Raw genomic sequence first — 16,764 nt, forward strand, 5'->3', positions numbered from 1 at the left:
TGGAATGGAAAAAGTCAGCAAGAAAAGAAAACCCTCTTCTGAACGAGGACATAATCGTTTGGAGGACTCCAGCACATAACCTAAATAATACATTTCAGGTTTTGATATAACTATTACTGCCTGTGAAGAGCTCTTTGATGTTAATTGAAACCACTGGGCAGCAATCTGCTTTATAGCACTGACAAATAACAGTTTCCTAAGGCTAAGCATTGAAGGTTAGCAAGCAGAGAAGGCACATACTTGCTCCATATGTTCACTCGATATAAATAAAAATCAAAAAAGCGCTTGTCTTCATGTAGGCGGCACAATATGCTGAGGATAGTCCCTGGCCGAAGTTGTGGTGAGTGAAAAATGCTGTTTACAATTCTTAACAGTACCTTCACCAGAGGTCCTGTGTGGTGCAGGACAAAGCTTGACTATATTGTTTTCTGTTTTCCCAGTAGTTTGCTTCCTTTCTCTCATACAGAAACCACAGCTTAACTTGATAACACAATAATAAAATCTCGGTGGCCCAATAGAAACTGCTGCATCGGAAAGATATCATTAAAGGCCTGTCTCTTGTATTTCTGATTTTTCGGGCTATACAATAGTCTGAAGCATGGGGGAGAGATGATTGCTGGGCTCTGTGCTCTGGTTTTAATACAGACACAACACAATGGTCTCTGTCTTCCTTTACAGTGCTTTAGTACATTCTGGCACCGTGCTCTCCTCATCTTTTATTCTTCCCCAGCTTTTTTAGACGCTCATTATATCACAAAAAGAAGCCTTGTCAAAGGGTCATCCGGAGCTGATGCAATGCACAATAACAGAAAACATACCCCCATAGTGAGTGCAAACACATTGGCCAGACCAATAGAAGGAACTATATGATGATAGAAGAAGTTCAAAGTGATTTTTTTCCCCCTCCCTTCGTTCTATATGATACCACATCAGAGAGTGTACAGGGGTGACCTTGCCTTACGCTGAACCCCACAGGTCGGACATGAGAGAAGAGGTGCCTGCTTTAGAGCCTGATTCACTGTACGACAAATGACAGGCATTGCTGAAGGAGGTAATTGGCTTGTCTTCCTGTAAAGAGCCTGTACGTTATGATTGTTCATAGAGCCTCAGATCTGAACATCTGGAAAAAAAGATGCAGAGGACTTTCCCCTCTTTGACATGTTCCCATCAAGATGATTGACAGTGACAACATGTGAATGATAGTTTGACATGTTCACTGAAGTAACAGACTGTAATGATGGATTAGGTTTAAGGGTTGAACAGAGTGGTATGGATTTAAAAAAGATTTGGACATCACCAGGACAAAATGAAAACATTTTATAACATGGCTTGGGTGATCTAAACAGGAAAAATACCAAACAAATTCTGACAGTAATCTGAAAATAACTTTGAAAATACATAATACACTTTTTTGCTTAGGATGGGAGTTGGATGTGAAAAATGATATCCCTTTTATATCTCTCCAGTAAATAAGAAGCTAATAGACTGCCAGCAGCTGGTTTGGTTAGTTTAGCGTAAAAATGGGAAGCAGGAGGAAAGCTATCTTGGCTCTGTCTGAAGGTAACAAAATCCCCAAACACCTCTAAAGCTCACTAATTAACACCTTAAATCTCATTTGTTTATCTTGTACAAAAAAACATTGTGTATAAATGCTACGTTGCAGTTTTATGTTGGGTTATCGGCCAGGCTATTTCTTGGCAGTGAGCAGTGACCTCCTGGAGTCTTGTCATCAACATGACTTGTCCAGCACATAACTCCCCATAAAACTGCAACTTGTCCTTTGGTTTTTGTACAGATTAAACAAAAGATATTTATTAGTGAGCTTCTGAGGTGCTGGTAGGCAGATTTTGTTACTTTTTGTAACAGAGCCAGGCTAGCTCTCCCCATTTCCAGTCTTTATGCTAAGCTAAAATAATAAGCTACACTAAGCTAAGCTTCTCATCTAACACTTGACAAGAAAGTATGTTAGCATATTTCTCAAAATGTCAAACTATTTCTTCAAAGTAATGGAATGTTCTGTCTCATAAATTGCATTACAATTTTGACAAGTTTACTATTAAGTGTATTAAAATACATTTTTAGTTATGATCAAAAGCAATTCCATCCCCTTTGGCTCTGAAACAAATCCACAAACCTCCATTACTGAGGATTATAGTCTACATGATTTGAATGGTTTACATACTTTGTGAATAATTTAATAGGGCCCACTTTGCACATATGATTCTTCAGCCATGGGGGTTGTGAGGACTTTGACACCATCCCAGCAACGGGCCACCAGCAATGGAATTAAAAACCAAAGCTTCTGTGTGGATTGTTGGACAAGATGGCCTGTCTGTCATTAAAGGCCCTATACATTATGTTCACTCACTGAACCCCAGATCTAACAAACTCCACAAAAAAAAAATCAGACAGGGAACCCTCTGTTCCCTGAAATGTTCTCCATAAAGATGATTGACAGTGGGAATATGTGAATGATAGTCTGACGCATAAAAGGAACATAGTGTAATGACGGATTGGGGTGATGGAGGTTGAATGAAGGCAGATTTTGACATTATAAGATAAAAAAAGAAATTATTTACAACATCATACCGTTTTTTCCCCCTGATAGAAGTATTATAAGGCACTATATGCTCACACATGTTCGTGTAAAAAAAAAAAAAAAGTCTATATGCACATGGATCTAGTTTTCGCAGAATGATTCAAGGATATTTTTCAAACAAATTCTCCCCTTGGAAGACCAGGACAGAGGAGAGGAAATGTAGGTTATAAATAGGAATCAAAAGAACCCCCTCCGTTTATTAGTAAGGGATGCCAGAGACCGACATCTTTGAAAGTGGGAGAGCTTTTGAGCATTTTACAAGACAGGTGAAAGAAACATGTGTGTTAAATCACTGTACCCGGCTCACTTGGGTCAGCTCTACCATAAAAGAAAAGAAATTACAAAGGAAACTAATGAAGACACTGATCAAAGTCTGTAATGGTAATATGTAGCAGGTGTTTCAGACCCCTGCAATCCACCCCTTGCACCACCCTCCCACACTGCCGCTCCATCCGTGAAACTCTCTCATGTACTTCACATGTGCTTTGATAGGAACAATGGACAGAATACATTTCAGCACTATTCAAAACATGTTATGAGCAATCTGGATGAACCCTTGGAGGGCGATTTAACTGTGGGTGATACATAAAACCGGCCAGTGGGTTTACGTTGCACTTTCATGATCGGTAGTGAATTGAAAAGGACTGACGTGGTTGAAGCCCACACCGGCAGACGAGCACCTGGATATGAGATGCATGCAGTTGAAGGAAGGTTGGCGGGACTTGAACTGAAGCTGTTCAAAGCATGATTGCTATTTTTACACATAGTCTGAGATGAAAGTGGCACTGCTTTTGATTTACAAAAAGGGGGGGAAGCACATGAAATATCAGTGTTCAAGACCTACATCTTTTGAGAACAATATTTAAACATTTTTTCCCATTCTTCTTAAAAAGTTTCAAATGCCAAATGTATATTCCTAATATTAATACAAATGTTACAGCTACTACCTACTTCTAGGGTAGTAATAATAAAAATATGAATAGGAGTGCTGGTCGTGTGCAGTAGAAGTAGCTTTTGCTTGTATGTTTGCTTCATAATGTTTCCTTTTAATGTCACAGCCATTTTAATAGAGCTGTGACAGTAAAACCACCGATTTCGAACCATGTTGATAAGCATATCTGTAGTTTGTTGCTCTGTACCTGCGCTGCACCTGCGTAGTGCAACATCTAGAGCATGTCGAAGCTACTTCCGCCTCGAGCACACACCCACTCTGGGATTTGTAGTTCTCATGGCTAAGTTTTTAGCATCTCCGTCAAGAATTTCTGTACAATACAGAATTTTACACCGAAAACATTGACTGCTGGAGCATGACTGACATTACCTGAAAGGATAGATGTCGTCGTGATTTTCCTGTCAGGAGAATCGATCGCGGTACTATTTGTGCGTGTACTACATCAACCAACATCGCCCCTAATGAAAGCGAGACAGTGTAAACACAACTCCAGGAACATGAAAAGATCGGGTGACAGTGAGGGGGAGAAGAGAAGAAAGGTATTGATAGCGTTTTTCTCCGTTAGGTCTGGCATATTTCTAAGACCTGTCGCTCGTTGAATATCTAACGCTCCTTATGTGATGCTGCTGGCCGCATTTTGAAGGCTAGAAAGCCGCGAATGTCAGCGCATACCTCACCTTGCCTGTTTCCTTTATTGTGTTTTCCATTTTTCCCCCCCAGTCTACCACAATGAAGAATTACAGTTGCATTAAAACGGCGGTTTTTATCACGGAAATACACTGCTGATAAGACGCTATAGATTGCAGAATAACGTCTTGGCGGAATCTCATATCAAGTGGAAATACAGTACGACATGAATATCAGTCTGTAGTGTATTGGTGAAAAAATAGTGAAATTATAACTATCCTATAGGTTAGCCTAATTATTAACATTTAATACAAACAAACAAATAAACCTACAGGAGACAATGTGGAAGGTTAATTTAATCATTCTGGTGTAAAGAATTAACAATGAATCAAATGTTAATTGTATAGTAGCAACAGAACAGTTTAGTGCAACAGTAAAAACAAATGGGGAAGTTAGTGCGTGTGCATCGCAGATTTGGCAAGGTGCCAGGCCAGTAGTGTACAGCTGCTGCAGGCTTTTACTATAGATTCACTGGGCAATGACTGCTGCTCTAATGTACAGTTGAAATAATAATTACTAGGCTATGTTGTGATTTCACCTTTCTACACCTTTCACAGTGTGCCAAGCTGTAGAGCCTGCTGAGGTGTAAAAGTGAGATGTCTGCAGGGTCATTTTCAGATAAATGTGAGATGTGAGCAGAGATGCGTGCATTTATAACTTGCGAGGACCCACTGTTGTGTGTGTCAGTACGTTTAGCTGTGTTTCGTGCTGACCTGGGCTTAGTCAGGCTTTCGTGTGCTGTACAACCGTAACTTTGCTGTTTGCGGTTTGAGGAGATACTGATGGAAAGGAAGGAAAAGGGCTCTGCTGTGCCCAAGGCATCCTGAGCTATATTTTGCCTATAGTCATCTGTCTGTGTGTCTGTCTGCCTCTCTGTCTGTTTCTCCTCTTATCTCCTGACTTGGACGCCGTCTGCTGTGGCACATGTGTTTGGATCATGTTAGACAGCAGTGAAACTATGTAGGACGTGGTTCCTCCTGTTTATGAAAGCAGCCATGGCGGCCAGATGAGCGGCTCAGAGAGAAAACTCATTCCAGCTGGCCCTCAGGCAGTCAGGCAGCACTGCACAGACCTAATGGCTTAGCTTTCTTTCTCTTTAGATAAATAAAAGGATGAGCAAGAGGAATTGTAATTTTAAAATGACTATACGACTGCAGAGGAGCCAAGAAGGGAGCTGCGTGCATTTTGGCCAGTTTTTATAATATCAGTGGTTGAATAATGATACAGTTATTATCATAACTAATAACTTGGATATGATTGTTGTCTTATCCAGTAAATGAATGTGTTTGCAGTGCTGCACAAAGTGAGAGATGCGCTATGATGGGTCCACTGTCATTCTGAGTTAGGGAATGCAAGCACCAAAAGATTAGTGCCAAATGAATACACAATCTCCTTAAAAAAAAAATCCCACCACAGCAAGTCAGTATAGCATAGTGGCAGGTGGGATGCCATAGTCTATATATATTTTCTGAGTGATATAGAATAGGACATTGGCCTAAGTGCTCAGTGGAAAATAACCACATCCTGTCCACATTCATCCACACCCTTTCAATTACTTGATCCATCACATGTTGTTTGCCACACTAACACATTCATTCGTAGTTTCAACTACAAAAAATTGTAGACTATATGTACTTTTGCACATTACCCCAATGCCCTAGTGGCTACTGTTGATCCCAATGCAACATTCAACTCACCATGTACCCCAAAGAATTGAAAACATCTCATTATGTTTTATCAACATTGTCATCACAGGATGAATTTCCACTCATGCCTTGGCAAGTGTGAAAACAGTACTGACCCTCTCCCTTAACCCGATGTTCTAATGCTGTCTTTGATGCAAGCTCGCCATTTGGACAGCGATGACAAGTATAAAGTGCTGTGTCGAAACAGGAAGTGTGTGTGTGAGCGGCAGGCTAAGTAATGATCACACAGGGTCACCAGATGTTGTGAGGTCCTGGGCTCAGCCCAGCCCATTGCTTAGATCAGCCTCATTGGTTTGCTCTGGTTGTGGCACCTAGTGCAAGCTGTTTAGGGTATTTAATTTCTGAACACTCATTAAAATGGTTTGTGTTTCCCTTGGCAATTCTGTTAAATTAACAACTAGCAAGGTAAAAGCTGATTATGTGGCCACACATCCAGACATGGTTAATCAATTCTCCCCCACAAAATGTTAGCTGGTGAATTAGTGTTAAGGAAACGATTTATGGCAACTAATGCCGACGTCCTGTCATGTCAGGCCCTGTGTTTTAGCAAGAGGGGGGTGTCAGATTCAGCACATTCAGCAGCTTTGCACTCTGCCGGCCATCTTTTTCTCCCTCTTAACCCAAGCTACATGCTGGTTGCTCTATTAATGAGCCAATAATGGAGAAATAGTGTTGGGTGCTGACATAAAACATGGGTACGGATACCTAAGGCAGGGTAGCACATAAGCTCCAACAGAGCTGGATTTACACCTAGGCTCTGTGTAGAATAGCAGAAAGGGGGACACTCGGCATGGGGGCTTTCACAGCTTCATCAGACCCCCACTGGTCGAGCTGTGGAAAAACCAGGTCTCAGAAAAATACGGCTGTGGCAGATAATGATACCATTACACTAATGGAGCTGGCAAATGAAGGAGAACCCAGATGCCCTGCTTTATTACCGGAGGGGGTCATTTCCTCGCTGCATTCCTAATGGCCTGAGCACACAGTATTGATCAGGCTATCATGCTGCTAATCCTCTACAGAATTGCTTATCGCTGGCAAGGTGTCGATCCACCACATGCCCTGCTCCTGCCTTGCCGCTGGGCGGCTGCTGGGTGTCCAGCAGGGACCCACTGGGCCGTTTATCCAGTCATGATTTAGGGCCAAGCAGGGATGGTGTCTGGGAGGTCTTCAGCAGTGGGCTGGCCAGTTCAATGTGTAAAAAAAGGAGGCAAATGAACCTAACAGCTTTCATTTAATTAAGGAGCAGGCAATGAGGTGGTTCCTCCCTTTTTATGGGCCTAGTGGCTGCTGTGGAGCAGGGGAAGCTGTGAGATTGGGTATTGTTCTTAGTGATTGTGCTGTGCTGTAAATAAGAGCAAGCAGCTCGTGTGCCATCAGCAGCAGCAGCAGCAGGATGCAGGATTTTCACCAGAACTCTGGCCTGGGTTATTCACAAAGTGTTTTACATGTTTAACTCTACCTCATGCTCACTTCATGTGGCTGAAAATGTGCTAAATTGATTTTTTAGGCCAAACTTTAGTGGACCTCCCAGTTCCAGTTCTGATTACATAGTGGCTTTATGTGAACATGACAGAGAATGGTGTAGCCTGGGCCCATCATCATTACAAATGAATAGGAGGGTCAGGTAGCACAGAGCACTCTGCTCAGGGCCTGTGACCTGTCATATCTTTGGCTCCTTTACTGGGCCCCTGTGTGCATTAGCATCCTCAGGCCATTGGAAGCGTGGCATCCTAGCATCAGCAGACCCCTCTAGTCACCTTTGGCCTTGGCTAATCAAAGAGTTTACCTTAAGGGGGGCATTTAGCCCTGTTCGTTAGAGCCACTCCAGTAGCCATAAAGATGTATTTATATATTTCCATCTGGAACAACCTGTCGTGGCTAGGGAAACTAGCTATTGATCCAGATATTTAGTCATTTCTTTCAGCGTGAGCCATCAATATTGTGCAAACATCCGTCCACACGAGGGTTGACCTCAGCCCCAGCCTCTATTTTTCGCTCCCATTGGAGTTCAGTGATATACTATTCTGAAAAGTAAAATCAATGAATGAATATGAAGTTTTGGTGTGTAATATAGCGCAGGACCAAGGCCCCAGGTCTTTCATTGATCGGCTGTGTGTGCGTTGGAGGGGGCTGATTAGTCTGTGGCTGAGCTTTTCCTCTACATGTCTTTACCTTGTCCTGCTTATTTGATCTTTGGCTCATATATTTGGACTGAGGTGTTTACAGATCAGCTTGGTTAGTCAAGCCTCTCTTTTAACTATTTCAACCAACGCACTAAAACTGTGATGAATTTATGTTCCTGTATTGTTTTGGTGTAAGACTGTCATAACTTGTATTGAAGGGATGAGATCATTTTCGGGGTAGTATCAATGCTTGTCTGTGTAAATTTATGTGAAGTTTAAAAGCACTAGTGTGGGAGATTGTCAGTAATGGAAACATGGGATTGTTTTGCACCTCTTTGTCTCTAGTGTAATTATTAAATACACTAATTATATGTCCCGTGACTGGTGACGTTTAAATGTAAGCGAGCTGTTTCCTGACGATAAAATGACCCACTAAGTTACGGTTTATGATGCATGAGATGGTTCTCTGTTGATGACATTCTGTCATTAACCAAGTAAGGGCTGGATTAGCTTCTCACTATAAATGTGAGAAACCATTCACTTTGTTCCTTCACTTCCCACCACCTTTTTTATAGCATTCTTTGTTGAACGCATGACGTTTTAAAGGTTCATGATGTCTACATTTGGTTTACATCTGGAAGGATATCAATTTTTACAGCCCCGCCTGCATTGTCTCAGAGCACGTAGCTAAGATGGCCTGCCCCGGACTCCCATATGTGCTTAAGAGCACCTGTGATCTTACTAAATATTTAAATGGAAAAACAGAGATGGCCTTATGCTAGGCTTTGCAGTTTGGTGTGGCTTTGTGATTGTACACCACGGTGAGTCACACTGTAACTGAGAGGGTCATCTGCAGAGGTTTCCTCCAAGTACCGGCTCCCATCTATTCACCTTTGTCTGGCCGGCTACTGTATGTTACTACATTTTAAAGTTATCTGCTGCTGCTTGAGCAAATGCAAATATACTCACAGAGGTCTGTTTGTTTAATCGTATCCATCCAAATTCAGACATGGACAACCATGACATAGATTTTCATTTTTGCTTTTAATTTTAAACATTTTTTTATTGTGGATAGTTTGATTAGTTTATTTAAAAGGGATGATGCACATTAATAAGCACTGATAAAGATTATGGTCTAGACCTGCTCTATGTGAAAAGTGCCCTGAGATGACTTTTGTTGTGATTTGGCGCAATATAAATAAAAATTGATTGATTGATTGATTGATTGATATTTAAAAACATAGTACTGTAAATGTGTTGGAGTAAGCTAAACCACAAATTTGAATCCATAGTCCCTACACAGCAAACCACTGATCACCAGTATTATTGCCTATCATTAGGCAAGTTGCAAAATTGACAAATAATTTTACTAATGAAAAATTCCAACACAAACTTCCACAAAATTAAGTTACACCAATCACGTCCTTCACCCTTGAAGCCATGCTAAGTTTGATTTCCTCTAGAAAACACCAGCGGCCTTACCCTGTGCAACATTCTTCCCAAATTAAAACAAATTATATAAAAGCTTGATTGTTTAAAACATTAAGAAATATTCTGCAGGCCAGTTAACACTTTAGGTACCAAACATTTGCTGTACTGCTATGTTTAGCATTTTACCACCAGGATGGTTTGCTCCTATGGAAGCAGTCACTAGGATTGCCTAAACAGCCCTTGACAGCTTACGTGTCTGACAGCCCCTACCGAGCACCTCATATTAGTGTTGAGGCATTAGCCACAGATGTCAGCGTATTCGCAAACAAGGCCGCGATGTGGATCATGCAAACTGGCCGACCAGATCAGCCGTCAGATTCAATGAGATTGCATCGAATGTGACCTGCTCAAGTAGGGTTCATCTGTCATGCATGTGTCCCGTCACAAGAGAGACATAGAATAATCAGTTCAATCAATAGATGGTGGTGGCTCATTGGACTGGTGCTGAATAAACATGGGAATGACCCTCTCACCTCATACACAGAGGCTAGAGCCTCCAGGGGGTTCATTAGCCACTCGAGGGTATGATCCAGGGGAGTCGTTATTTTCCATTTCTGTTTATTTGGCATTCTGCTGGTGTGAGTGTGAATGTGCACTGTGTGTGGTTTTGTGTAGTTTGATGTGTGTAAATTTGAGGTATCAGTTTGAGCTTGTTTTTGAATGCGTGTGTGTGTGTGTGTACGTGCACATACTTTTCTGTGCATGTTCCGGCTGCTATTGTTGTGAATGCTAAGAAAACAGAACACATAAGCGATAAACATCTTCAATAAACTTGTTTAGCACCTTTGATATTGGGAAGATTAACAATAACAGCGGTAATGTTGCATCAGACATGTTCCGTCTGAGCCTCCAAAGCAAAAATGTCAGTAATAACTGATGCTACCCTGAACACATAGCTGCCCTGGTTGTAGCTAATTTTAGCTAACGCCAATAAAAGTGATTTCACTACGCAAAGCCACCTGTACAGGACTGAGCAGTCTTCATGCTGTTTATTTGTAAATTTATTTTCCTTTGTAATGACTCACCTTTCCAATAAAATAAAAGTGCCTACTGCTACGGTGTTGCCCAACATCTGGTTTCAATGGAAAGTCTAAAACCCTTCATTCACAAAAGCTGCAGGAGACCAGGTTCACAAGGCTCTGTAAATAGTAACTGTTAATTTGTACATCATAAGTTCTTTTCCATAAACGCGGGCGATGAAAGTGTGTTAAAATACTTGGCATTTGGCTTATTGCGTTGTGAAGGCTGAACATAGGAAGTGCCTTATTTACCCAGAGCCAGGTTTTAGCATCGGTGTTAGAGGTACAGTTGGCCTTCTTTGTTAACCACTAGTTTCTACTTGTAAAAACAAACATAATAACTAAAGTTAGAGTAATGGTGCCAGAGCCTTCAATTTTCTATGTAGTTCAGTTACCAAATAAGCTAGCTAGCGACTACATTAGCCCTTAAACTCATACGTGTCTTCTTCACTTATCTAATAAGCTTAAAACTGTGAAAACTTTGAAAAATTCTTTTTTACTCCTTGTGATGTAACCAGACCAACTTTCAGTTTGGAGTACGCGTCCTAGTTATCCTGGATTTTTTTTTTTTCATGAAGCTTTTTGTATCGCTCGTTCCAGCATTTACTCTGCATCAAGTCTTTGAGAAGTGTCTGCTCACTTCAGGTAGTCTGTTCATGTCTCAGTGATTCTTCCTCTGAGCCCCTGTGTGTTTTTTCCTCATCAGCCTAACTTTTCCTTGCATATATGCGAAGGAGCCAACGACAGCTTGACTGGCATGCTGTCAGAAAGGCGATGCCTTTCCAATGGTGGAGCATCAGCCCTTTCCTGAGAGCTTGTATGTGTGTGTATGTGTGTCGATTCCGTGTGTGTGTGTGTGCGTGTGTGTAGAAAAAGTGAGGGTATTGTCAGGACGTGACCGGCACACTTTGCATGTTCTTCTCGAGACAGGTGCTCCTGGGCGAGCACTGGTGCATGACAGTTGCCTTTCATCGCTGTCTTCTCTACACTTAACCCCTGACCAGCCCTCCCTTCTTCCTCTTGCTCCTCATCCTCCTCTCCTCACTCCTCCCTCCCTCTTTTTCCTCCACGTCTGACCTCTTCTCATAGCACTTCCCTCGGCCGTCCTGAGTGACGGACTGCGAAGGCCGATGGGCGGGTTGCGCGTTGTATGTGGTGGTGTGGTGCGGCAGGCTTGTCACAAGCCCAACACTGTCAGGCCTTGGAAACCCAGCTGTCCAGACTGAACCACACATACACAGACAGGCCCACAAACACACTCACACCCACACCACAACTTTTTGTTCAACAGTCCGTAATTCCATCCACCGGCGCTGTCAAGCACTTGATCAAACGTGCATAAAGAAAGGAGCCCCTTGGCTGAATCCCATCTTCTTTTCTCCTATCATAATGTAGGCAGATTTTCCCTCCTCTGCCTGTTTCCTCAGCTGTTTATTCAGATGAGCCTGACTTGGGGGCAGCGGGTCACATCCACTTGCCTGGCTAAAACGGTCCTGAATTGAGGGTTGTCTCCAGTGAGATGGAGAGAGAAAAAACACAAGGAGGGGTTAGGAAGGGCTGCCGAGCGGTCATGTCAGGGCTGTTTTCAGGGCTATTTGTGTGTGTGTGCGCGTGCTATGGCAGGGGTAAGGGTTAGGGAGTTTGAGGGTTCACTTGTCAACCCTTGTGTCATGCTTGCCCTGGCCCTGTTATGTAGAGGGCATCCACTGTCATTTGTTGCAGGACTGTTTGAAGAGGAGTGAATCACAGAAGCATAAAAAGCAGTCAGCACACTGTGAGCTCTCAGGTGCCTTTAAGTACCACACATTCATTTAAAAGTACAAACTCATACTCTGCAGGAACTAATCCCTCATAAATCTGACGCCCCAAAGTTTATGTTTTATCTAGTTTGTTTTTTTTAGGCTTAAGGGTTAGCCTTTTAATCACTATCATTATTGTGTTTATTCAAGATGGAGACTGATCCAGATGTTTTCTTTAGCACATACTTAGTTTTATGTTGTTTTCCTTTTTTATTCTCTGTGCATCATAATGTTAAGTGAAGTAGGTGGATTAAAGTCATGCTTCAAGCCAACTTGGGGGAAGACATACACTAGTTAAGCTCGTGGTTTTCAGACAACAGTCGTAAAGTTTCTTGAAGTTTATCCCAGAGTGTGTATTTGTCAGTGTAGGTGTATGCGTGCGTCTCATCTGACATACATCTCCCACATTCTCTCCGCTATGGAAAAAAACAGCAATGGTTAAGACTCCTTAAACTTGTTGTCGGAGTGTCAGCGCAGACATGAGCACGGCGCGCACTACGTGAGCTTAATCCAACAACAGCCATACGGTACACCCGCTATCTGCGAGTGAGTGGACCCCTTCCTCGCAGCCATTGTCATATATAGGGGGCATTGTCATATATGAGATGGACTCATGTAAATGCGGTGACAGGCTAGTGTCTCGGCTGACTGACAGCACAGAGGGATTGGGCTAATCTGAGTGACTGATTTGAGACGTGCGGCGGCTCGGCTGTCCCCATAACTCCTGAAAAATAGACAGCTTCAGCGGAGTTATCTGTGTTTGTAAGTCCTTCTGCTGCGCTGGGATGACAATAGGGATTAGTGCCAAGGTTCTTTAAACTGTTTTTTTTATTTTATTTTTGGGAGGGGGGAAGGGGGCCCTCTTATCGGTGTCTCGGCAGGATGCTGCCGCAGCCAGTTTTCCTTGACTGTCAATTAAAGAGGGGATCATTAACTTCAAGGGTATAAATGTTCTAACACTGGTATTACGTTGGGAAGCTAAGTCGCTGACAGATGTTCCAACTTTAATTCTCCACTTGTTTTTTTGTCCTTTAATTAATTTATGTATCACTATTCGGGTTTTAAATATTTTTTCCCCCTGTCTGCTCTTTGTTAGCCTGTAATCTCAGTTACCATGGTAGTCGCAAAGACGATTGGGCCTTGTCACTCGCCTGTGTTTCTTATGAGGTTCAATCGGCTAATGTATTCAATATCACCCAAACTGAAAGGTAAACAGTATCTAATGGCGCGTGTGTTCCTGTGCTGCCTCAGTGCAGCCCGGAGGTGCTGGGCGGGAGGAGAACAGCGTGTTTTGCCTCTAGTTCTCCAGATTTTTCAACAGGAGGACCCAGCTACTTAGAGCGGCGCTTGATAAAAACAAAACGAGCGCAGCTTGTATCTCTGTACATGTGTGTTTTTTTCGGGAGGTGAATAAAAGTAGTGTACTACTTTGGGGTTTTTCTTTCGGGGAGCTTTGTTGGCGGTTGTGAAGCATGAGCGTGACAGCTGTGGTTGAGATTTCCTTAGAGTGGATGTACAGGCGTAGAGCTGAGTGCGACGGGATACAGTCAGGTGTGTACTGTAGGTAGCCACATAGAGAAATAAGGCAAACAAGAGGAGGAGAGATGAGAAGGGGAGCGGGAGAGAGAGAGATAGGCGACAGAGACTGCTAATGGGCAAACTCTCTTCTTCCACCGCCACTGCCATCACCACCACCACCCTGTTCTCTCATGACAGCTCTTTTCCTTTGTTCTCCCCCTCGGCCCACTCTCTGCCGGGGATTCATGACAAGTTTTCGCGGGCTGATCAAACGCGGTGGTGACACCTGATTAGGATATAGCGCGTGTTTACAATCGTGCATGGTGAGGACCCCCCCCCCCCACCCTCCTTTCTCAGACAACAAGGGAGACTTCACCTTGACTAATTAAATTTGCACCTGCAATGCCAGCTGTGACAGCCACTGGAGAGCTGCATTTATTTATGTCACTCCATACATACTTCCTGTAACGTTCATAGAGGCTGAGTTTGCACTAGCTCCCGTGTTTACTCACAGTATGGGTTTCTCCAATAGCCGTCTTTATTGTGTTTGTGTCTGCCATGATTTTGGGACTGACACTAGAGAAAGTGCCTGCAGGTGTAGAGCCGCTACAGGAGGCACTGTTGAGGAACAATGAGGGGGGGGGGAAATGGATGTGCAAGATCATAAAATCTTCATGCATGCTAAGATGTTAATTCCTGCATGTAATTTTATGGCTTCCAACATTGTTTCTGACTGATAACTTAAAACATTTTTTGCAGTGTAATTTTAACATAAGCTATAAAATTTCCAAATACATTCCTGTCAATTTTTTGCTCAGGAGTTCAAAGTTTACTCAGGATAGCAGGTGGCAAACGTATCAAATTAATTTGCATGATTATGGCATTAAGATGGAAAAACTTGATCAGTTTTATGTAGTATCATCATTGTGTTTAGCAGTAGCCAGCAGTTATTTTCTATGGGTAAGTAATTCATGCTAACTAAAACAAATTCAATTCTGTTTTATCTGAATCTTTGAGATCTCATTCTGAAAGGGCTTTGAACCCTCGTTTAAAATAATTTGTGTGTCCCCCGCTCGACGTCGAATGTGTTGAATCATTCATTAACGTGCGTACATATGTGTGATTGTACATCATCTGCCTCTTAGAGTGTGCGTGTGTGTGTGTATCTATCTAAATCAGTGTTGAGAGTGTAAAAGGCCACAGCTGAAGTGAGCAGGACATCAGTCACCCAGTAGCAGAAGAGAGAGAGGGCCTGGTAATTTGTGGCTGTCCCCCCTTCCTCTCTCTCTCTCTCTCTCTCTCTCCATCTCCATCTCTCTCTCTCTCCACCACCCACCTATCTCCCCCATCCTGCCTCACCAGCCTCAAATTGACCAGGCTCGACTGCTGGTCATGCTGTATTACATGGGTTAGATGAAGTAATTATTTCTAGGCCACTGACTACAAGCAAGATTAATAGTTTTTGAAACGGCCATAATGGAGGGCTGACCCGTCGTGACATAAGCATTATTTCAAGCTCACCTCCACTCTCATCCTTCTCACCTCTGGGCACTGGCAGAGTGTGATTTATACCTGGGCTAATGAGGGGAGGGGACCTAGGAGCCCAGGGCCACCAGCCTACCAGAGCAGTGTTACAGGCCTGCTCCCGGAGCCGAACAAACAGCAGGGGTCACTTGAGGAAGGCTGATAGAGTTTTTGCTTGACTGGGTTTTGGAAAACGTGATGAGAAGTAATTATAATATACATCGTTTTAGAATTTCATCGCTTTACTGCGTGTTGAAGTTTGGGTCGAAACTCGAATGGTTCAAGCTGCTCTATGAAGAGAGTTTGTGTTCGTTGCGGTGTCCTATAATGAATAGAACAATACGCTACTGATATTGAATTTCTCTTTTTGAGATGAATGTAATTATCCCCACAGAACCAGCTCTCTCTCCTGTCCACCCCTAACCCTGATGTTTTGAAGCTGTGAGGACCAGAGAAGCTGGGAAGTTGTCACTAGGTGGCAGTTGGACATCATGCTATTATATCCTCTCTCCCCTTCACCCCACTCCACCACCACCCTCTTCCCCTCCCTCCTTCCATGCCTTCTTCCCCTCTGTGCTAAGTACACCTCAGATGTCAGGGTGTTTTATTTTTATTGGATGAGGACAGTGTGTAATGCATTCACCTCCGTTCCTGCCAGCTGTTAAATGCCCCAGAACATGGTCTGGCCAGGCTCCGCCCCGTTAACCCCTCTGATTGGCTGTAATAATTAGCAGAAGTGAACAGTAACTATGGTGCCTAGCGTGGGTTTGGGACAGCTTGCAACTCCCTGATACGTACGTGACAGAATAGTCCGTCCTGCCCCGGGCGTCAGTGACTTGGGTCCGGCCCAACCTGGCCGCATCCCTCCTGACCGGAGTGTGTGTTTTTGAGCTTTAATATTAACCTTCAACTTAAACACATGCATGCAGTGTGCCACCAGCAATTACATTTTCAAATGGCTGGGTTTGTAAACCTCCAGCGTGTTAATCTGTCACCATTCAAGCTACTGGGAAGAGTGAAAAGAGGATTAAGCCATTCAATTCCTGGTAGAATATTTTCCTTTGTTCAGAATGAGTGAAGGAAAAATAAATAAAGAAATGAGGTGGCTTCTCAAGCAAGACAAGTGCCGTCTGCTATACTTCAGGATTTGGCTAATGCCATTATAGAAAACTTATCTGCCTCAGGATTCCAGGAAGACAGGCCGATGGCCGTGTAAACAGCCACAAATGATTCCAGTGCTTAATTCAATATTAATCTGAGGTCACATCATAATGCCAGTTTATCTGGGTCAAAGACTACATGAGATAGAATTAGACCTGTCCTAGATGTTTAGTCCACATCTG

At 43.0% G+C, this 16,764-nt stretch overlaps 1 protein-coding gene across 6 annotated transcripts in view; it reads left to right on the top strand.

The window, feature by feature from the left end:
- The first annotated feature begins 3,844 nt into the window (after positions 1–3,844).
- fto (FTO alpha-ketoglutarate dependent dioxygenase) overlaps positions 3,845–16,764 on the top strand; it is a 121,284-nt gene continuing 108,364 nt past the window's right edge. For 4 of the 6 annotated variants that reach the window (XM_042406639.1, XM_042406656.1, XM_042406666.1 and 1 more), the window contains exon 1: positions 3,845–4,090. In XM_042406639.1, coding sequence (XP_042262573.1) covers positions 4,013–4,090 — 78 coding nt within the window. In that variant the 5' untranslated portion in view covers positions 3,845–4,012. The remainder of the gene's footprint in view (positions 4,091–16,764) is intronic. The other 2 variants (XM_042406647.1, XM_042406683.1) reach the window with 1 other exon arrangement.

The sequence above is a fragment of the Thunnus maccoyii genome, chromosome 1 (assembly GCF_910596095.1).
Source record: "Thunnus maccoyii chromosome 1, fThuMac1.1, whole genome shotgun sequence".
Taxonomy (NCBI): domain Eukaryota; kingdom Metazoa; phylum Chordata; class Actinopteri; order Scombriformes; family Scombridae; genus Thunnus; species Thunnus maccoyii.